This window comes from Indicator indicator, chromosome 18 (assembly GCF_027791375.1).
Source record: "Indicator indicator isolate 239-I01 chromosome 18, UM_Iind_1.1, whole genome shotgun sequence".
Classification (NCBI taxonomy): Eukaryota; Metazoa; Chordata; class Aves; order Piciformes; family Indicatoridae; genus Indicator; species Indicator indicator.
This window is the reverse complement of record NC_072027.1, coordinates 2,905,929-2,928,297: the sequence shown is the minus strand read 5'-3', so window position 1 is coordinate 2,928,297 and position 22,369 is coordinate 2,905,929. Positions and strand designations below refer to the sequence as shown.

At 42.2% G+C, this 22,369-nt stretch overlaps 1 protein-coding gene across 1 annotated transcript in view; it reads left to right on the top strand.

The window, feature by feature from the left end:
* ADAMTS2 (ADAM metallopeptidase with thrombospondin type 1 motif 2) overlaps positions 1 to 22,369 on the top strand; it is a 185,604-nt gene that overhangs the window by 53,857 nt on the left and 109,378 nt on the right. The window contains exon 3 of the mRNA XM_054389354.1: positions 15,701 to 15,860. Coding sequence (XP_054245329.1) covers positions 15,701 to 15,860 — 160 coding nt within the window. The remainder of the gene's footprint in view (positions 1 to 15,700; positions 15,861 to 22,369) is intronic.

Sequence of the window (22,369 nt, the reverse complement as noted above, 5' to 3'; positions counted from 1 at the left end):
TTTTTTTCCCCCAGGGCTAATTAACTTCCCTTATACTTCCTCTTCCTCCTCTGAGATTATCCCCATGGCTTGAAAAATTACATCTCTTCCTTGTGGCAACTTACCAGATTTCTGAATGTGAACTAGCCCAAATGGAAAGAAAAAGAAATCAGTATTTGAAAATTCTTTCATGAATCAATGTGGGCTGAAGCACTTCCCTTGATCCCTCTGAAACTGGCTGATAATAGAAGGAGAAAAGGGTGATGGTTGCCTTCCTCTTACTCTAGGCAATCAGATCAGAGGGCTTAGAAAAATTGCCATTTTAAGCCTTTCTAGGAAGACAAAGTAGGATTGACCTCAAATGTTCTCATAGCCTAGGGCTTTCTGTTGTGGTCACCTGGAAATATGAATTCATCATTGACCTTCTCTCGATGAGGCATTTGTGCCCAGAAGACATCTGGACCACTAACTGAGGTATCCCCCTGGAGATGCCACTGTGGGCACTCTATGAGCTTCATGGGCACATGACAGACAGTGGGGTTCTCTATAGAGCATGATGTAACCTAGCCATACTTGGATTTCTAGAGACTCTTTCGTTCAGCACCAGTCAAAACTTTCAGAAATGCCTTGCTGTGTGTGTCTGCCACCACAGCAGAGCACTTGGCAGGCCAGGGGTTAATTCTCAGTGCTCCATGTGCTGTGCAAGAAGCTGTTGTGAAACGAAGTGGCCTCTGGCTTTCCAAGATGGAACAGGTTCCTTCCACGTGCTGTCATTCTGACTGATGGAAGGCTGCTGAAGAGGTTGAAATATGACTAAAATTGACATTATTTGTCCTCAGGCACTTCTGGGAGAGTCAGTGTATCCACTTCTTTTGTGTTCCTCATTATCCCTTACCTGCCCTTGTGCTTTAATGCTTTCCCAAGGTTTTTTTCCCTGTAGAACCTGGAGGAAGGTGGCTGTTTGCATTTGGTTCTTGTGCTGCCAACTGGTGAGATGCCACACCTGTGCCACCCAAGCTGCCCAAGTGCCAGTTTGCCTCCAGGAGATTCAGCAAGCGCTTGGACCTGTGCTACTGCTGGCTGATGGGTGCAACATTGCTGTCCTCAGATGTCTGGCTTGCTGAGATGGACTTCTCCACTGAGCACTGAGACATGGGAGGAGAAGAACAAAGCAATCACATTTGTCCATTTACTAAAGCAAGTGGAAGTGTTGTGCCATCTGTTCTGCAGCTACACAAAACCCAGGGAGCTCTTTGGAACAGGCAGAAAATATGAGCAGAATCTGGGGAAAAGATGGATGTGAAAATAAGATGCTGAGAATTGGTTGGAGCCTGGATAATGCTAGAACAGACCAAAAATAACAAAACAAACTTGAAGTAGAAAAATACAAGAAAGAAAATTGCCTTCAAATGGGGGGAAATTCAACACTCGTTAGACTCTTCTCCTGTATCTTCCCCTGCTGCTTTTTGTGTGTGTTCATTTTTTCACAGTGATTCTTCTTAGGAGAGCAGATCCAAATTGGTATTTAATAGTTCAGAAATGCTGTGATACAGCAGGAGCCTGCAAGGCTGCACCCTGCCATGCTGGCAGGGAGGACAGGTCCCTCCTCACTGATGAGAAACACCGAGCAGCTCAGGGTGATGCTGGCTACCCCAGCCCAGCATTGGGCCTCCTGTGCCTGGCTGCCAAAAGTCACAGCTGTGATCCAAAGCACAGCTGTGAGTTGGTTTTCAAAAGCCAGGAAGGAGAAGTGCAGACTGGGTGAAAAATGATAAAATCTGGAAAACTTTTTAAAACAACCTTTATGGCTTTGTGAAATTCCTGCTTCCCCACAGCTCAGATGAATCCCATGAAAGTCTAATGGTGTTAAGCTCCTGATTGCATTGCAGCGACTGGCCCAGGCTGGAGGCCATGCTGGCAGCAAGAGGTTGGGTCGTTCATTGACCAGCTCTTCACAGCAGAACAGCAAAGGGATGGAGCATGTAGTGACACATCCCTTAAAGCTCCTGCTTGGTAAACTGAGAGCCATAAGATGGGCAGAAATTATTCTGATGCTGAGGGCTGCTTGGAGTGTGATTATTTGCTGGTAGGGGAGGACAGGGTGTCTTGTAGTTCATGGTCTGGACTTGGCCTTCAGGACTTCTGGTTTCCTGTCTCTGCCACAGTTGCTGCATGTCCTTGGGCAACTCATGCAGTTTTCCTGTATCCTGTTTCCCCAGTGAAGGATGGGGGATTGCTTTCCTCCAGCAGAGTGCTGTGAGGCTCTGTAGGGCTGGCAGTTACCATAGAGATGTGGTACCTAAATAGAACTTGGAACCTGTTGAAGGAGAGCTATGAAACCTGATGGTGTTACCAAATGAACAGCTCAGCTTCAACTGTGTTGTGTGGGGCAGCTACAACAGGTTGTAAAACTGTCACAGTAGGTGTAAATACTGTGAAACTAGGGTCAGCTGGAACACAGACTTGTAAAAACAAAAAGCTACCAGTACAAACTCAACCCGTAAATATTAAGTAGTATCACTAGTTCAACAAATAAACTAAAAGAGATTTTTCCTTTAGGATCCTCTGGGCATTTTCACTTAATAAAGTCTTTTGGTCTGGCAGGAGTCCAAGACCAAGAAGTCCAGACCTGCTTCTGTTCTTTCTGGGGCACCCTGGAGCTTCTGAGGCTCTTCACTGTTTGTATTAAAAGTCTTTAATTTGCTATAAGATGTCAGCTGGAGAATGGAAACCGTGGAGTTACTCTGTGATTTGTTTTAGGCAGAGGGAGGCAGGGGAAATCATGTTTTAATTTACTTGATACTCTCTTTCTCTTTATTGTGAAATGAAGAGATGACTTTCAGGTATTCCTGATTGCACCATTAATTGTTTTCCTCTGGCTTTCTCATTCATATTAAATATTTACTGTCTTCTCCCTGCTGAAATGTGAGTGGTTTTGAGGTCCTGGTCTTCCCCATTCAGCTTCTTTGGAAACGTTTCAGTTTAGTTGTGTTTGCAGGCATCCTGAATACAGTGTTTTCAATGCAGCTATGCCACTGACTTGTGTAACAAAATAATAATGTCATCTGTCTTTTTTTTTTTTTTTTTAATCCCATATTTATACCTTTTTTTTTTTTCCTTTTTTCTTTCCTTGTGTTTTCTTGGTGCTGGTTGACTTTTGACTGCAGTCAGAGGAGAGCTTAGTTGAACTTGATGCGATAGTCATCCATCCCTCACCTGAGTTGGAAGTAGCTAATTTAGGACTTCATAAGATGTATAGGTTGGTTAAATGCTCCTGCCAAAAGCAATTAATTTTTTTTGGGGGGTCAATGTTAGTTTCCATTTGACACTTTTCTGTGTGTTCATTCTTTTGTCTTCCTGAGCTATGTCTCTCAGGCTCCTGCTAGTGCTATCTCTAACCTGAACCATGTAGTCAGCAGCAAATGTGAAGTGTAAAGGAGGGGATTTTGTTGACCTCCTCTGTAATTTTTCAGGAATGTTGGAAGTTCATTGTGAAGCACAGTGGTTCACTGGTCATATGGCTACATTACTTACCACCTGTGTGCTCATCTGGGATGCACATGAGCTGGTTGGAACCTCTGTGCTCTAGATGAGGGATGTTTCATTGTCATTCCCTAGATGCTTCCATGTCTCAGATGGGTATCCTCATCAGCATTCTGGATGTCCTCAAGAAACACAGAGCAGCTCTGTTTTGCCCTGTAGGGATATTTGGTCCTTCTCTAAGCAGGACTTAGAGATATGCTTTCAGTAACTGACTTTGGTTTGGGTGGTGGAGCCAATACAGATCATTTGGTAATTTCTTTTGAAAACTAACATTGTTTGCTTCCTTACTGCAGTATTTCCTCTGATCCAGATTCCTGGCTTGTAGTTCTTGTAACTATATTTGGACAATTGACTTTGAGACGTTTGTAAGCATTGTTGTTGGCTCAACAGCTACTCTTGGTTGGTTTTTTTTGTTTTTGGTTTTTTTTTTTTCTCTCTGCTAGCAGTCTAAATTAATAATGTCTGTTTAATTCTAAAGCAATCTCCTGAGATTTCCAGGCAGCTTTAAATAAGAAAGCCATGTCTTTTTATAGAAGATATCTCAAATATGGAAACCACCTCTTGAAGAGCTTCCCAAATATCTTCTGTGGTAATAGTATTATCCACATAAACACACAACACTTGTAAACTTACCAGAATGTGTGATGGCACTAACCCAGCTCTACTGGTGTGAATAGACTACCCCACTGACATATGGTCTGTAATCTGATTTCTAGGAGTTGTAGTATTTCTGAAAGATTTACAGACTGATTTGTGGTTCTTTCTTTGCATTTTTTCCCCTCCATACTCTTATTTTCATGGAGTGCATCTTTTGTGGGCTCCGTCTGACTTAATGTAGGCTATGTCCAAATGCTGACTATCTGGTTGCTAGTTGCTGCAAAAAAGTTGGAGCTTCAGTTCTATTTTTTTTTTCTTTTCTGAGCCAACAGGTGTTTTTAACTTTTGGCTAAAAGTTTAGGTGCTTTTTTATTTTGCAAACAAAGTGTTATTAACAGTCTGCCTTTTACTTCAAGGTGTGCAAATCTTTCACATTTCTATAGTGTAATTACCTAGCTATCCTTGTGTGCTTTAGAGCTTTGTATATGCACCTTGAGTATTTGAAGTTCTTTTGTGCTTCTTGGAGCTTGGTGTTTGAGGCAGAGCCTTCAGTCTAACCTTAGCTAGGGAGAGCTCTTACACAGTGGTTTCCTCCAGGTTCTCCAAGGTGAACATACTTTGAATCTAATTTAATTTTCCTGTTATGATACTTTCTCTGAGTGCTTCTTTAAACCTGGACAGTCTGTTGGCCTTACAGATACCCTGATGAGTTTTCAGCTCCTGATCTATTTCAGAAAGTTTTTATGATTAGTTTTTAATACTTTTTTTCAAGTCATTCCTCCAGCTCTTTTGACTTGCCTTATTGTGATTCTTCCCTTTAATCTGCCAGTTTATGACACTTTCAATTTTCCTAATTTGGACTTTTGGGGGAAAAAAAATTGTAATTTCCTCCCACCCCCATTTTATTATTTGTAGAATGCCTGTGTGCTTCCAGTAACCCTCCCAATGCCTTGCTGCTCAGCGATGCTGATTTTCATTTGCTCTTTCTGAACTTGTTTGGTGGATGGCATACACTTGCTCTGGGCCTTTGGTACACCCTCTTTAAATAGTTCAGTTCTACCTGCAATCAGGTTTTCCATTAGCTTTCAATTTAATTCTTCTTTAACAATTCTCTTTATTACACAGTCATCCTTTCTGGAAGTGAACACTGCAGCAGAAATGTTACAGGGTTTGTTGTTCTTGTGAGAACATCAAGTGCAAGCATGATGTGGTCAGTGCTGCTGAGTATTCTTGAGCTAATTCTAGGCTCTCTTCTCCACTGGCAGGCTGATGTGTTCCTGTGTGCTTCCTATCCTGCTGTTATAGCATCCCCAGACAGTTGTCTTTTCACTGTATCTGGGATGCTCTTATCTGTACACATCAAACTTGCCCTTCTGTACCCTCTTCTCCTTTGATTTAAAATACTTTACAGCCTTTCCAGTACACAACACAGTGAGTCTGACTTCTCCTGTACAAATGTTACCCGTTCCAGAGTTTTCCCCAATGTCTGGTGATTCCAAATTCCTGTATCCATATCCACTGGGTCCACAGCTCATTTCCTTGGCCACACACTCTGATTTATCCTTGAATCAGACTGGGAACATTAAAACAATGATATGATGAAATTTCTGATTTCAGCTTGCAAGCTGACATCCAGAACCTCTGTCTTCATGCCTGCAATGACCATGAGCAACAAATCCTCCCCACTGCTTCCTAACAGACCTCTAGACACACTGTGAGATCTGTCACACTTGCTCCAGCACTTGGATTGCCATGTGGATGCATGTACATTGCCCTTAAGGAATGGTGCTGGCTTGTATGAGCCTGCTGTTGGTTGCACTTGTAACAGTCAGGAGGTTGCTTCAGATGTCTCTGAGTTGTTTGGCTTCTGTTTTTGTGGTTGGCCTGTGAAGTTAGGGATGGAGAGTCTCTTTCCTTGTTTCCTGCTACAGCCAAACTTCCACTGCCCTAAGCCTCCCCTTTGCCTTCTTGCTGGCTTGGTCAGGATGAAGCAGAGCCTTGGGACAGGCTGGGCTTGCTTCACTCAAGTAAGGGGTTCGGAGAAGAGGCCCAGCTCATTTTTGATTCTGCTTTTCCAAGGATGTGGATGACCAGCTTCTACCAAATTCCCTGAGCCTTGTTTGGGCTCAGTTGATGGTCTTTATTTCTTCCTCTGCAGAAGTCTGCTGAAAGGTATTTGCTACTGTGCAATGCTGAAACCTTCTTCTTTGGACTGTGGGTACCAGAGCAATGTAAAGAATCAGGGATGTTGATGTAAGGATTTTTATGGACAATCTTTAGAGGTATTTTGGGTGTTGGTTTTTATTTTATGTTATTTTATTCTATTCTATTTTTTTTTTAAGCTGTGTAAGACTGCCTATAACATTTCAGGCTGAAAGTTCTATCAGAGTTTCTTTTTTTTGGTTTGTTTCCTGATTAAATCTAAGCTTTTCTCATCAGCAATTCTTGTTCTCTATGCTTTCAAATCTTGGAGAGCTATCATATGCCTCTCTTCCTCTTTGTCATCTAGACAAATAGTGCACATTAATTCTTTGATTTAATCCTTCTTAATAAGCCTGTTCCTCCAGGGATTAATTATTTTAGTTTCTGTACTGAATATTGCACTTTGTTGACATCTTGTACTGGGAGCCTACAACTGAGTGCAGTATAAAATTGAAAGCTCATTTCTCATTACTTTTCCACGCTCTCATTTGGATAACTCTTTTTTCAGCTTCATTCCTCCTATACAGGATGAGAGAAGGAAGGTCATAATAATCCTTTCTATAGTATGTGGAAAGGAAAACAAGCCCCAGCTGTAGCAAACTTCTGGTGCTTCCTTTTCCTGTCACCTTATGGGTTTCCAGTTTAAATGAAGCTTGCGTTTAGCAGAGGACTGCATTTGGTTTCCAAGCCATGAGTAACTGCACTGATCACCCTGGAACTGTGGCTGGATTTGTTTTGTGCTGTTGCTTGGAATAATGTGAAGCAGATGTGAGATGCTCTCTCCCAGCTGGGAATTTTTACCTGCTGGGGGTCTTGCTTTCACTAAAGTGGTTAGCATCAGAAGCTGTGAAGCAAGGGAGACCTGGTTCTGCCAAGGTGCACTTCTTTCTAGGATGATGGTTTTGGGGTAAGCTTTCTGACCCTGCTCACTGTGTGGTTGTGTGGGCACTGGGGTTGCTATGCAGAAAAAGGGGTGGCAGCAGAGGAGGAGATGGGAACGACCAAGGCCAGGACCTGCTGCCCTGCAGCTTGCACTCTGCAGCTTCTTGGAATAAGAAATGTTGCTGTAGTGACATTTCCCAGAGAGAAAAGTTAGGATTTCTATAGCATAACATTTAAAGTAATTTAAAATTAAGTTTCAACTCAGATGAATTTAATATATTACACTTTAAAAAATATTATAAAACTTTTTCTCCAGCTTGTGGTCTGGATGATTTTATCCTTTTCATCATAGCGAAGACCTAGACTCTGTTTCCTACCCATTAATGGATCTTATTCAGTCCTGCTGAATTCAGGAGGAAGATTGGTTTGGGAAGGCTACAGCAATGCTGTGGTACAAGTCTTTGGCCTGTCTTGTACAGAAGGTCAGGCTGAACTGCTTTAATATTTATGAATCCATTTATGAATCCTGGCCTTGAGATTTATGTGTGACACCCATTAGCCTCAGTGGGTGGTGATTTGTGCCCTTAAGCAAACGTTTTTGAGGGGGAAAAAACTTGTATAGCAACCATCCCATTTTGAGAGGGTTTGAGCTGAAGAACTTGGTTCTGGTTGGACTGGTTTTGTTTTCTTGCAGAATGTCAATTCATTTTTATTGCTGAGGGTAGGGCTCAACTATGCATTTTGTCAAAGTGACCTCAGAAATGCTTTATTTCAAATGGTTCCTTGTGTGAAAATTGGAAAGTTAATCCTTTTGGATCGTGCTGTTTGTGAATTCATGGACTTGATATTCATGCTTTTCCTCCTTGAAAGATTAAAATTGAGAAACTCAGTTGCAGGGAACTGCAATTACTATTCCCTGCTTGCAACAACAGCAATCAAGTTTGCAGTCCCCCGAGTCTGCAAGATCTGCTGCATTTATCATTTTCATCCTTAACAGCTATTTAATAACTCACCTCTTTCCTACTTGGAATTAAACATACCTGTGGACATCAAGCCTAGAGACTTCCCAAAATGTTCTTGCTTATAAGCATTATTTTAGCTAAAAGAACTGCTTGTCTCTGTTTAAAAGGATACAGAACTGTAACAGCTCTTGGAGCTGAACTTCAGAAATGAGGTTCCTGCTGATGGTGTTGGAGGCACCCACAAGGTGGAAGCCAACGTGGCAAAGGTGCAATGCTGTTTCCCTGCTCTGAAGTCTCTGTTACTACACCTGTGCATGCTGTACTCAACTTGCATCAGTTCTCATTTTGCAGGAAGCCATGCTTCTGTGTGTTACCTAAACCTTTTGAAAATGAGATTTACCTCTCGTGATGTACCAAGATTCAGAGGTGAGTGGCTGCTAGGATGGGGCAGGTTGTGGGGACAGGGGAAGAAGATTTACTGAAGGGAGATGATGCTCAGGGTTATGGACCTGGGCTCCTGCACTGCTGCTGGCCCTAGGCAGTCACCAAGAGACTGAGGTGAGAATTTGGTAATTTTCTTGCAGCTGGAAGCAATGTTTTTAGTGTTGTCCACTGGTAAAAGCCAGACACTGTGGCCAGGATGCTTGTCTTGAAATGTGCTGTCATTGCTTTGTGAAATCAGTTTTAATGGTGTCTGCTTTCTCAATGGTTCAGTGAGAATGAGACATGGTCTGTCTCACTATTGTGTCTCTTAAAAACCACAGAAAACCCTTTGGAGTTTCTAAAATATGTTGCACCAGTCACCATATGAATGCAAGATTTGGGTCCAGATTCTCATCTGCTGTAAGTGAATGCAGTTCTCTTCACTTCAGGTTATATTGGCTGCAAATTTGTTCCACTGCTATTATTAATCACACCTGCAATTGTGGAGTGACTAAGCTGGGCTCCAGGGACAAAGCTTTATTTTTGGTAGCAGTGGAAGAGTGTAGATGCATGAATGGATGGATACCCAACCTCCCTTGAGCTACAAGGACTGTGTGACAGCAGCCTGTCGTGAAAGCACTCTCCGTACGAATAGCTCCTGTGTGGTGCTTTTCATTAGCAGATCTCAAAGTGTATTAAAAAATGTGACCTTGTCCCCATTCTGCAGGTGACAAATAGGGGCCCTAAGTAACGTGCAGCTTTCACAGGGTTGCCCAGCAGGCTCTGGTTTATTGTCAGTCTGTCTGTGTAACTCCTATGTGTATACATAATTATTTTCCTCCTAAATTTGTTGAGGATATGTGAAAATAAAGCAACTTTCATTGCAAACTGACTTGAAAAAGAGAAAAACCCTGAAGAATACTCTTTTAACAGTGATAAAAATATATATGCTTAGTTAAAAACTTTTTTTTTTGGCCTCTTCCTCATCCAGCCTGGGACTGACTAAATCAGTATAGCTTTAGGGCAGCAGCAGCACACAGCACAAAAGTGGCAGCATGTTCCAAATGTTTCCTACAATTCCTTCAATCCCTCTACTCACTGTAAAGAAAGATGAATTTGCAGCACTGCACAATCTTCCTCTGCAGTGCTTCTGTAGTTCAAGTCACATTCTCAAAGGATCAGATGCAAATGTGATATGAGAAGCTCTTTTGGGTTGGTTTGTTCTTGCATCATTATTGATATGAATGAGGCTAAATGGAAATAAACCACCAAACACATGAATTCCAGAATCAGTGTGCTGTGGGACTGGGAATGAATACACTGCAGAACTGAATACATTTGGAGATCCCACAGGGCAGGGATGAGTTTGGAAGGTCTTCTGCTGCAGATGTCCTGGGTGATCTTACTGTGGCTGTCGGAGCTCCTTCTGCATCAAGCCCATTCTAATGTAATTGAACTAATCACGTTTCCATACTTGCCTTGAGTGTTGGGGGGACACATCTGCTGTTGTTTGGGAAAAGCATGTTTCTGTGGTTCTAAGTCCTAGAGGAGGACCACAAATAAAACTAACATGTGGAGTTTGCTTTAAAATTCTCTGCTGTGCCAATGGCAGTTGTGGTCAAACGTACAGTAGTTGTGTATTTGGCTTACAGGCACATTGATGTAAGAATAGAATAAGGCCTTGTCCAATTTGCTGTCCTGCAAATATAAATATTTTCTCTTTCAAGTCATCCACAGAGTAATTTCTGGCAACTGTAGAGCAAAATGCAAATCTCCTCTTTCTATTTCTCTGTGAATTGATTGCTGGGAGGACCATAACTCAAATTCCCCTCTGGAAGCTTCATTGACGTTGCAGGGAGTGGAGACTCCTAACCCAGATAGTTTGAACCTCCCTTTGGTCTCAAGAAAATTCAGGGTTTAGGATTTGTCCAGGCACGCCTATGTCACATGGCTAGTTACCTTTTTCAGCATAAATTAAAAAAGTAGAGCTGTCTGTATTTACTGAAGTGCTGTTCTCGAAGAGTTTCTGAAAGACTGTTTTTGTAGCTTACTGATTTAATTAACTTAGCAGGCACTTGGATTATTACTATTTTTTTTATTAATTTCAGGTTTGTTCACATTTAATTTTAGCTTTCCAATTGTATCATGTGCTTGGAGATTGGGAAGTAAATCTGCCTTTATATGGCAATGGGAAACTTTGTAAAGCTGCACTAATGAGGAAGAAAATGAACATTAATTAAACTTGTGGTTACAGGGTGGGCTGAGGCTCTGGAGTCCTGAAGCAGCAGCAGCAGCAGCTTAGATGGGTTACTTCATTACAGCCTAGAACAGGGAGCTCTGATGGGAATGGGAATGAGGAGACAATTAAGTCTCTCACCAAGTGCAGAGCCAGTGAGACATTTAATTATCTACAGGAGCTAACACGCTAAATCCTGAAGTTTTCTGTAGATCCAAATATGCCAGGCAGTTTTTCTGTCAAATTAGACTTCTAAAGAATGTCTTTAGAATGGAAGAGGGCTTGGGGATGTTGAGGGAGGCTGGAGAAGAGACTTGTTTTTCAGCTGAGCCCTGTGGTGCCAAGGGAAGCTGTTGGCAGGTGTTGGCTGGAGAGGGAGTCTCCGTTGGGATGGACGGGACTTGAGCAATTACCTTGAGCAGAAAGATCCAAGTGGGCATAGTGACCTAATGGCACAGTGGTCTTGCCTTGTAAAGCTGAAGTGGTAAAGAAGGATCCATGTGGCCACTGCTCTTGCCAGTATCTGAGATCCTGTGGTCCTCTAAAGCCTTCCTTGAAAGCAATCTTCAGGGCTGTGCAGGAACCCTGTTAGTCCCAAAAGAGATTAGTGGAGCTCTAAACCCCAGCCCTATGTATTGCAACAGACTAATTTGTGGCTTATCAATGTAATTCTTGTCTTAATTAGACAGGACAGTCTCTCTCTGCATTCCTTGTGGATTTTTCACCCTGTGGCTTTCACTTCTAGATAACTGCCTTGCAAACCTTAGCAGAGGTTTTGATTCTCTGAACTGCAGTTTCCTTTTGATTAAGTGTTTTCTGCTTTATCTTTTAATGCATATTAATGAGTGCTAAGCAGTGCTTGACTTGAGTAATTTGCAGCTGGGATCTAAAAACCCTTGCAAGGAAGGCCTGAGGATGTCCTGCTTTGGGAAACAGTGGGATATTGGAGGCTCTTTGTTACAGTTTGGTGCATTCCAAAGGCAGTTTTTCAATTAATTTATATTTTTATTAGTCACAGGACACAGTCACTGCTGCCATTGTTATTTAGCAATATTCCCATAGTCACTTCAGTTTCAAGTTAAAAGTCCTAAAGTAGGAGGGGAAGAGGTAACAGCTCAGGCTTTTCTCCAGAATTTGGAAGTCCTTTCCATGGAGATGCTGAATCCCACACCTAGTTTGGAGTTGCACAGCACATGTGTGGCTGCAGGGGAGGCTCTGCTAATCCATAACTCCTGGAAGTGCAGCAGTCCCAGGACGGGCAATGAGCAGTGCAGGACAGAAAAACACTGGTGCTAGCAGTTACTCTTAAGATCTTAGTTCAGTGGAACAGCTACTCTTAATCTGTTCAGAACCTGGGGAAACTGATAAGCAAAAGGCTTAATTCCGCTTTCACATCCCCTGGAGACAATGTCCAGATGATGGCCCAAGAATTTTCTGGAGTCCTTCTGGTCTAACACTGTGCCCAAACAGTAGAACGTTTCTGGTTTAGTCATCCAGAGGCATTCTCCAGGAAGCTGCAGCAACGTTAATGCTTTCTATTGTCATCATAAACTTGTGGTTTGACTGCTGTCTTGGCATGACAGGCTGGCATAGGGGTGATGAGGTCTGTGGATAAGAACAGGACTGATGGGTGAAGGGTGTGAGCAAACCTGTATTGCTGGAGTAATGTCTTTGTTACTTGCTTGGCTGTGTGCAATACTGGTGTTGAGCTGATGACCACCCTTTCATGGTGGATTTTTGAGGGTGCGCTGACTAGTATCAGAAAAAATGTGTTAGTTGAGCTTTCTGGGTTCAAAGCACTTGGCAAGAAAAAAAAAATAATGCAGCCCTTGTAATTGTCCTGCAAGGCTGCCTCAGAGGTGGAAAAATGGAAGTAAAGAGGTTGAATGTCATGCTCAAAGCGTCAAGGAAGTGTGTGGTAGAGACATTAAGGAGCCCCATGTATCTCTTAATGAATCATTTATAGCTGTGGATATATTGTTAGGCAGATGGCTTGAACTGTGGATTGCTGTAGGAACTCTGCCTTGCTGTCTAAATGAATTTTCTTCTTAAAATCTTAACCTTATCGTCTTATTTTGTTTCATGAGAATATGTTGGCTAAATCAAGGATTGTGTAGGATCTATTAACAAAATCACAATTCTTTCACAACTCAAACACACATTGAGTCCTAATAATTCTGATCAAAAAGAGTTTGTGTTTCACAGGACTAAAAGAAAAGAGAAATTCCAGTGTCAGAGACAAAGTTTATTTTAGTGCAGGATTAGAATGAGAAAAGAAATATTCAGTCATGTTTGGAGGTTAAATTCCTTCCTTTCTACACTCCAGCAGAATTTGGGATGATACTGACATGGGGATGGGGTTGCATGGGGTTGTGTCTGTCTAAGAAGCAGAGTGTGAAACAAGAGCACCTGATGGATGGCTGCTGTTTGGCAGCGCTCGGTGCCACGTGAATCCCCCTGCGCACAGAGGGCTGGCAGGAGGCACAGCGATCTGCAGGAGGCTCGGTGTTTGACCACTGGCTTTGTGTCTGGGGAGCTGGCCCTCAAATACTGCCTTTGTGGAGTCTTACAAGTCTGTCCCTTATCTTCTCGGGGGGGAATCTTCACTCTGACCAGATGTTTTCTTTTCTGAAAGGCCACCATGCCCTGGAAGCTAAAGTTCACCTATAAAAGTTGTTCTGCTGTCTAATCAGTTCAGCTGCTGATTGTAGAAGTTGCCTCTCTGTTAATTTTCTTAGAAGGCCTGAATTCCTCCAAATTCCCTGCAGTGTCCTCTCCTGCACATAGTGTGTGGCACAGTTTCCCCCAGAATACTGAAGCATGGTCTGCATTTTAAACTAAGATCTGGTTTAATAAATCCAGAAATAGGCATGAACCTGTGCACAGCCATCTACCTTGCTTGCAAAGTGCACAATCACTTTTTTTTTTTTCCCATGACAGCCAAGCTCTCTGTGTGTTTTGTACTCTCTGTGCATTGCACTCTGCAGCTGAGCATGCAAATGCTTGTTCTTGCTTGATCTTCAGTTGTGTGCATGCCTCATTAAAAGAATTCTAGATTTCTGGGTATGATATTTAAGATCCAGAAGTAGTGAGTGTGATTACAATTCAAATGTATATTAAAAGGAGAATAACATCAATTCTGAATTTTTTCATTTATTCTTCTTTACAGTACAAGATCAGTTGCTGTCTTTCTGGGTTCAGCACTTATTTTCTTGGTTGTCTTAGCTTCCTTGAGCTGCTGAGCCTGTCTCACCTCTTTCTGTGTCTGATGTAGAATCTAAATTAGATAAGAAGAAACAGGACAGGATTTCAAATTCAGTTTCCTCTATACAGGCAGGATGGCATCCATTTAAATTGCTTGGATATAATTTTGCTTCTTTAATCCTTCCCTTTCAATCTGTTTTTGTGTACATTATATATATGAAATCTGGGACTGGAAATCTTGCTGAAGACATGACAAATGAACCTGACATTTTTCCAAGGAGGGAACCAAAGAACATACTGTATTTATAGCAGTAGGAATATAGTTTGCAGCTTGTAGAGGAAAAATATGTGTTGTATGAGAACTTTAGTGCTGGGATGTAGTAAGAGTGGTTAGATGAATCTTGTTTGAAGTGAGGATGCTGGGGTTCAAAGTAGCCAAACTGGTTCCCCTGGAGGCTTTAGGTATGGCTTCATCCAGCAGAGCATTTGGGCTCCAGGAGCTCAGATAATGAGATGAAGTGTGTCACAGTGTCAAGATGTTCTCCTGTGAATGCCCAATAACTGCGGATCATCAGTGGGCAAAGTGGGAAAGCCCAAGAAGGAGCTTCTGAAGGTTGGATTTGGGGCTTCTCTCAGTAATCTAAACAGTTTCTTTCACATTAATAGTAAGACTTTCTGGTTGCAAACTAGGAGTTAGCTGAAGTTCTCAAACACAGATGTGCAAACATATGCAGAAAAATTGATTCAAGCCAACTGTCTCTGCAAGCCAGCTACTGACTGCTGTGACCTTCTGCAGTAGGGCAGGACTGCACAGGAGGCAAATGCAGGCAGTTCAGGTGCCCAGGCTGTTTCACCTGCCTGAAGATGAAAAGGCTTTTTCTTTTCTAAGTTTTCAGACTTTAAGAAGGTCTCCCTAGAACACAGTAAGAATTGCTTGGATGATGTTCCTTTGAGGTGCTCTGTAGAAATGCAAATGTCTCTCTCCCACACCGGGATATCTGGTCCACTATAAGTAAGATTTTATCTCCTAGCAAGGTGCTACTGACTCCTTTCTAAAACTAGTGTGGCTAATTATTGAAAGAGTATTTTGTCAGCTGAATCCTATGTGTGAAGGGGGAAATCATAGAATGGTTTGAGTTGAAAGGGACCTCTAAAGGTCATCTAGTCCAATCCCCATCACAAAGCTTAGTTGCCTACATGCAAGGTGAAGTACTTTTCCATCTTGCTTCTGAACAAATAAGCTGACTATGTTTTGGGACTGTTGAACTGCACATCAGGACCAGCTTATGGTGCTGAACTGATCCTTTATTTAACAGAATAGTAACCACTGGAGCAGTCTGGGGCTGACAGGTAGCTGAGGTCACAGTAACTTTCACTGTAGGTGCTGTCTAAGGGGGAGTGGATTTCCTAGACAGGTTCTTAGACCTGTGCTTCACTCGAGGTGTGAGGATAAGTCCTCTGGGCTCATGGTTGTACCTTTTGTCCTTTCTTGTCAAGTTGGGGAAATGATACTTTGTTTTGCTCTCATAAAGAATTCACCTGGTTTCCTCTCTGCATCCTAATTGCTCTCCAGGGAGCACTAAAGTGTGCTTAAGCATATTGGAACTGTTTACTCACAAGGCCTGCTGTATGTGCAGTAACGCAGTGTTCGATCTCTGCCCTGTCGCTGCAGGCTGGCATGATTCGCACAGACAAGGACGAGTTCTTCATTGAACCTCTGGAGATGGGGGCCCAGGAGGAGGAGGAGGAAGGAGGCAGAACGCATGTGGTCTATCGCAGAGCAGCTGCCGAGAAGCATCTCCCTGTCGAGGGCATGGGTACCCTTTACACAGGTAAGGCAAGGATGGTAATGCCAGCTGATGCGTGAAGTGTAGTTGAAGGCAGGTAGCCAATGTGATCTGCTAGCTCTGGCTTCCTTATACTTGAAAATGGAAATGCATTCTCCCTCTGTAGGTGAAAAGGTAGGGAAGGAGTTGAAGGCTTTACCTGGGTTAAGCAAGCATTGCAGGGCCAAAACCACCTCCAGGGTGGTAAAGCTGCATATACTTTAAAGAGTTTCCTTGGCTACAGAGATGGCCAGCAGGAAGTTGTGTCTCCCACTGAGTCTGCAGGTCAGCACAAGAGGATGGAGACGGTGAGAGGAAGCAGCACTGCAAAGTGCCTGTTCCTGCTGGGGACAGGAGGCAGTGCTGGCTTTGCGAGTGCTGCGTTGGCAAGCTGAAGCAAGGACACCAAGGCTAACATGGCACAGGAGCTTCTCACTGACAGTGTCTTTGCTGGGCTGGATTTAATCCAGTGGGGAAACAATGATATCTGCAGGTACAAACACAAACTTCCTTGATTTATGTGTTTTCAAATATTGAATTTAACATAGCTAAATAGATGATAAATAGCGATGGAGTAACAGGAGCTAAATGTAAACACCCACTCTGTGTAGTATTTTCTGTTTCTGTGGCAACTGCTCAGATGTTGCACCTTTTTTACTGAAAAAATAAGGGATGCAAATCTGGTAAGTGGATGTTTTGACAGCTAATGTTAACAGGGAGATTAACTAGGTCATTTGAGAAAAAAACAACAAAGTTGCTACATTTTTGTTCCAAATGTGTGTAGCAAATTGCAGGCTATTTTCAAACTCCAAACTATTTGCTGCTCATACCCTGGTATTATCTTATTTCAGCACAATAATAAGTTTTCAAGTATAATGCAGTGTGCTAGATTGTCCTTTGTAGGAAACTTCCCAGAGATCCTCATCCTTCTGCTGAGCTCCCTTAAGCATTTTCAAAAGGTGAAGAGTATGATAGTAGGTTTTTTATTAACAGGTACCACTCTTGCATGTAGTAATGAACAGAAAGCAGTTGGAGGAACAGATAGTCACAGACCTGAGGCACTGAAATTAGGGCCAAGTCATCAATGTAAATTTCTCAATGTTCAATTTGGAATAGAGAATAAAAGGAAGGAAGCAACAGAATCACAGAATTAACGAGGTTGGAAAAGACCTTCAAGATCATCTAGTCCAACGTATCACCCAACACCATCTAATCAACTAAACCATGGCATTAACTGCCTCATCCAGTCTTATTTTAAACACTTCCAGGGACAGTGACTCCACCACCTCCTTGGGCAGCCCAACAACGTTCAACTAACATTTTTTCTCCACTTTGAGCATCCCAACGACCCATGAATTTTGTGACTGGTGTTCTGCTGTTCTCTTTTGGTTGCCTTCACATTCATTTTGGGGCAGAGCTGGAAAATGCAGGAGTCTTAAGTAGCACAATCCTAGAATCATAGGATGGAAATTGCTCTGTTAGTAGATGTTTATAAAATCATTGCAATGTTGGAAAATATCAGCCAGTCATTCTGTTTCCTCTTAAACAAAAGAGACTTGATTTTATTCACACCTTATGGCAATATTTTTGTTTTTGAGAGGTAAATATTCCTCAGGAGTAGGAGTCTGGTACACAGGAAAACAAACTGTAGATCAGTTCCAGTTATTGGCATGTGGTACCTGCTAGAGGAAGGCTCTGACAGCAGCGTCTGAAAACACCTCTGAAACGCAGTGCCGTGCTGTGTGGCTGCTGGTGGGGCTGCTGGTGGGCTGCCCACCATGACAGGCAGCAAAGCCACATGCAGGGTGCGATGCCACCAGGATTCTGCATCTGTCACCTCGTCTGCCTTGTGTACTCCTGTAAGGACTGAAGTTTGTAGGCTCTGGTGCAAAGGCACAAAGCAGTAGCAGCAAAGGCACAAAGCAGAAAAAGCAAAAGTGAGGCTGAACTCATGCACTGGCCATGTCTGGAAGAGCAGGTGCTGGTGATAAGTGGGAATAGTGGTGGGGTTTCATATTTCCAATTGCAAAATAAGGGAAAATGCAAAGAATAATCTTCTTCCCTTCCATCCACCCTATTTAATTTGTAAATTTAATTAAGGATTATTTTATATTTTGGGGAAAAAAAGAGTCCAGTTTAGGGTTTGATTCCCTGAAATTCTCTTTAAGTAAAGAAACAGAATTGAACAACCTTTCCAAAGCTGGTCTGTTCTTATCTCATTTTATTAAGCCTGGCTTCCCACCTCTGATTTGCTCTAGGCAGTAGGCATGGAAAAGGACATGCTTTCAAAAACTGTAATTTTATTTTCCAGTTTGCCTTTGCAGAATGCATCTAGTTTTGGTTAACAAACATCAAAATATTTAGTGACTGGGCATTGATCAGCATGCTGCACTGTGGCTTTCCATAGTGCTCTACATTAATCAATGGCCTTATTTAGCAAATACTTAGTAGGGCACTTTCAGCATGCTGTATCTATTAAAAAAAAAAAAAAGTAAGAAAAAAGAGGTTAACCAAGAGCACTCCCTCTCTTCCACCATCCCTGGAGACAGCTGCATTGTTGCCAAGCCCCATAAATTTACATGTGATGAATTGTAACACTTGGACTATTTTTAAAGATCCAGCCTCCAGGAATCTTATGAATATGTGATGATGATTTTTTTTTTATCCCTCCTCCCCTAGGTGAGCTTCTGGCTCTTTCAACTGTTGATAAAAGCTTTGTAGGTTTTGGCTGTGAAAATATTTTCAAGTAATGAGTAACACAAAGTATATGATAGTCCATAACTTTTAAGGCAGCATCTTTCAGAATCCCATGAAATGTTAATTTAATCCCATGATTTGGGAGGGGATTGTGAGTCATGATTTTTGAATGTTTGGGTTTGGATAGATAGATAGAAATTCCTTGTAAATATTCCTATCTCTGGCACTCTTTTGATGAGAAATAGGACAAGCTGTTCTCTCCCTAGTGAAACTGGAGGTGAAATGAACTTGGAGTTGGGTGTGTCTGTCATCGTTTCAAGGCCTTGGGCTGTGCTCTGGGCAATAATCATGCCAGACCTTGTGGCATGAAGGCTTTGGGATTTACTTCCACAGCAGCAGGTCCTTTAGGAAAATCTGTTCAGGTTCTCTTTTGCAGAAGTGGGGCTGGGTCTGTGGAGCAGAAGATCCCAACTGGGTTCAGAAGACATCCTGTAGTGCAGGGGGGCTCTTCATGCCTCTCATGTACAGAAAGAAGCAAAGAATTCTTTGTGCCCAACATGCTTCCTATGTAGGTGGTCTGCTTTAGTTACATCAGTCTTTGGGGGCAAACTTGCTCTAAATTCAGATATTTTTGTAATGTATCTATACAGGCACTTAGTCTCCTAAATGCAGTTTTTCTGGATGGTGGTTTGTTGGAGATCTCAGCACCCCTAGTTGATGTGCATGCCCCCGTGGCTGCCCAGGCAGAGAGCTCCAACAGGAAGCTGCAGGACAGTAGAGAGAGCCCTGAAGCTGCTGGGAACCTTAGCTTCCCCAAAACACGGCTGGGACTAATGGACGATCCATTGATTGCTTGTGAGGCTGGATTCATGCATAAAGAAAAAAAATAATTGCATTTTCTCAACCATGGAAATAAATTCTGGATTGTGCCAACAATTATGCTGAGGTGGACCTGACAGCAGGGTTTGTCTAGCATTTTCCATACACTCTTATCTTTGGTTTAGATTATAGTGAGGGAAATTGAGATTTTTATTCCATCTGTTTAAAAAATATGAACAAACAAACTCCACAACCTCCTAAGCCCTGGAGAGATCAAGGTATGCATCTTCTTTTATGAAGGCCCTGCTGACATGCTGGGCTTTAAGAAGTGGAATGTGCTGGAAGAGAACTGATGAGAAACAAGCAGCAGAGCCCTAGTCTGGTTTCAGCCCAGCTTTGCTTCTGTAAAACACTATCAGAATATTGAGAAAAGTAAATACTTGTGTTGGCAGCCTGAGTGGTTGTGTTTTGACTGCTGTAGGATTATCTGGAGAATCAGAGAGTAAAGGGTGTAATATTTCTACCTGGTTTTCCCCCTCTCAGGCAGTACTCTTTGTTCATGTACTGGAAAAATGTAAGCATCATATTTTAGGCAAGTAATAATCTGCAGCAACAGTACCATGAAGATCTGTGTGAGCTCTCTATAAATTAGCCTAATTGTTTTGAAAAGAGAAGTATTTTCAGGTAGTAGTTTGATATATTGCAGCTATGGGGGGAATAAACCCTATTTGTTTCGGTTACTGCTTTTGCTACCTGCACACATACAATAATTTATCTTCCTCTAGATAAAAATAAGCAGCATCTTGAAAATATTTTAATATTTCCAGTTGAATTCCTTCTTACAAAGATGAGAAATGTTGCTTGACCGCAATAAAACTTCCTACATGCTAGACCTAGAATTGACTATGCAAGATAGGAGATGGGTTTTTTTTCCTTGAAACTGCTGGGTTTTTGCTTAAGTGATTTTTAGATATTTAGTATAGAGCTGGTCAGTATTAATTAATGGTTATGGTGAGGTCTGAAGAGCCAGCTTGATTTTTGTCTCTGAAGACAATCTGATTATTAGGCTTGTAACCTTTAATATCACATTTCCTCAGCTAAATTACTGTGTCTGTTGTGTTGATCAACTGAGAGGAAATGATTATACTGAAACTTCCTTAAGGTTTGTCTTCTCTCTCAAAATTGTTGTCTGAATGTGCTGCTCTGAGGTTTATTGTCTTGCCTGAGTGATGAGAAACAGACACTCAACTTCAGTTGACAGCGTTATCTACTGTGCAGGAGAAAGATGACCTTAGCTGAAGGAAAGCTTACCAGGCAGTCAGCAAGGTAACTCCACAAGTGTTCAAACCAGGCAGGTCGTTGTTTATTTAACTGCTAATCAAATCCCTTGGAATGACCAAACCCAATCTGATGCAAATCCCATCATGAGTGTGCTCTGAGCTGATGGGATGGACAGACTCAGTGTCTGCTGGAGACTCATGACCCCTTTCGACAGAGACACCAGGGTTTGCTTGCAGTCACACCTTCAGAAGGGGTGGTGGCTTGGTGCTGAAGGATGTGATCATTTTGTGTGACCCTGTGATGTACTTTTGGGGGCAAAAATATCCTTAGTGGCTTTTTAATGTCTACAACGGTTGCCTTTTTTTATGTTGAGGGTGGCTGACATCCCCTTGGCCATAAACAAACACCAGTCAGGTAAAAGGACAGAAAGAAGTTTGCTGCTTCCCTCAACAGAGGCAATCAGCTCATCAATGACAGACGCCAAACCTCATCAGAGCAGAGCTCCTCCTTGGTCCTGGTACTGACATCTCCTGCCCCTCTGTGATGCAAAAGGACAAAAACTTTTCCACCACCTCGTGCATGGGATGTTTGAAAGTCCCAAGGGGTTGGTGGCCAGTTCAGCAGGAGAGAAATCTGTGTCAGTTTAAGCTGAAGCAAGCAAACAATAGAAGCTATTGGAAAAGATGAGAAAGTTAAAAGTGTGATAAAGTTGTAACAAGTGGTTTGCCAGAGCTTTGCAGATTTTCAAGATGATATTCCAGAATAAGACTCTTCCATCACAGTCCATCAAACTGTCAATGCCATTGATTTACTAATGTATTGAAATGACTTTTTAGAAACCAACACGCATCTGGGGTGTGTGTTTCTGGATTGCCTGAAATGATGCTCAAATTGGCTGCAGGCTGGCTGGTTGCCATTCTAATTTACACAAACTTTCCTCCTTACCTTTGCAGGGGAACAGTTCCTTCAGGAAACCCAAGTTTCTCCAAATCCAATCAATATTTCCTCTCAGCATGTACTCCTGCTGATTAATTACTGTTCCCTTATTTTGCAGTCAGTAAGGCACCAATGACAATATTTTTTTTTGACTCCTTCCTACATCATCTGTGCATGATAAATACATCTGTCTTTCTCTCCTGTCTTGGGTTTTCTGTGAATTTCACATTGCAGATTCAGGGGCCTTTTCTGGGAGGAGAAAGATTGAGAATTCAGCTTGTGAATAAGAAACAAGGTTATGCCCTCATGAAGAAACAGGTCTCCAGGGAGTGGTTTCCATGGGATGTCACCCTTCCCAACAGTAGGTGCAGCTGATGAAGCAGTCCTTTGCAAGCACAGGCAAAGACCCTCACAGCAATTTCAGTATGAAACCTCAAGATAACTCTAAAGGTTTCTGTTTTTATAGCAGTGCAATAAATTATCTGGGATGATAAGGTGCAAGCACATGAACACGTGCCTGGTGTAAAGTACAACAAATATCCTCCTTTTCCCAGAGCTGATGGAATTCTTTACCATAGACTTCCCCAGCAGGTGGCCTTAGCTGGGTCATGGAATGCTCTCAGGTGAAAAGTCAACCTTTCAAGTGCTTCTGGGACAGTCAATTTTCTTTTGCCTGGAGATAAAATTATAATGAAGCTAAACGAACTTTTTTCTTTTTTTTTTTTTTTCCTGAATAGTAGTCATATTGCTGTGGTTTTTCAGATGAGAAGTGCTCATGTAAC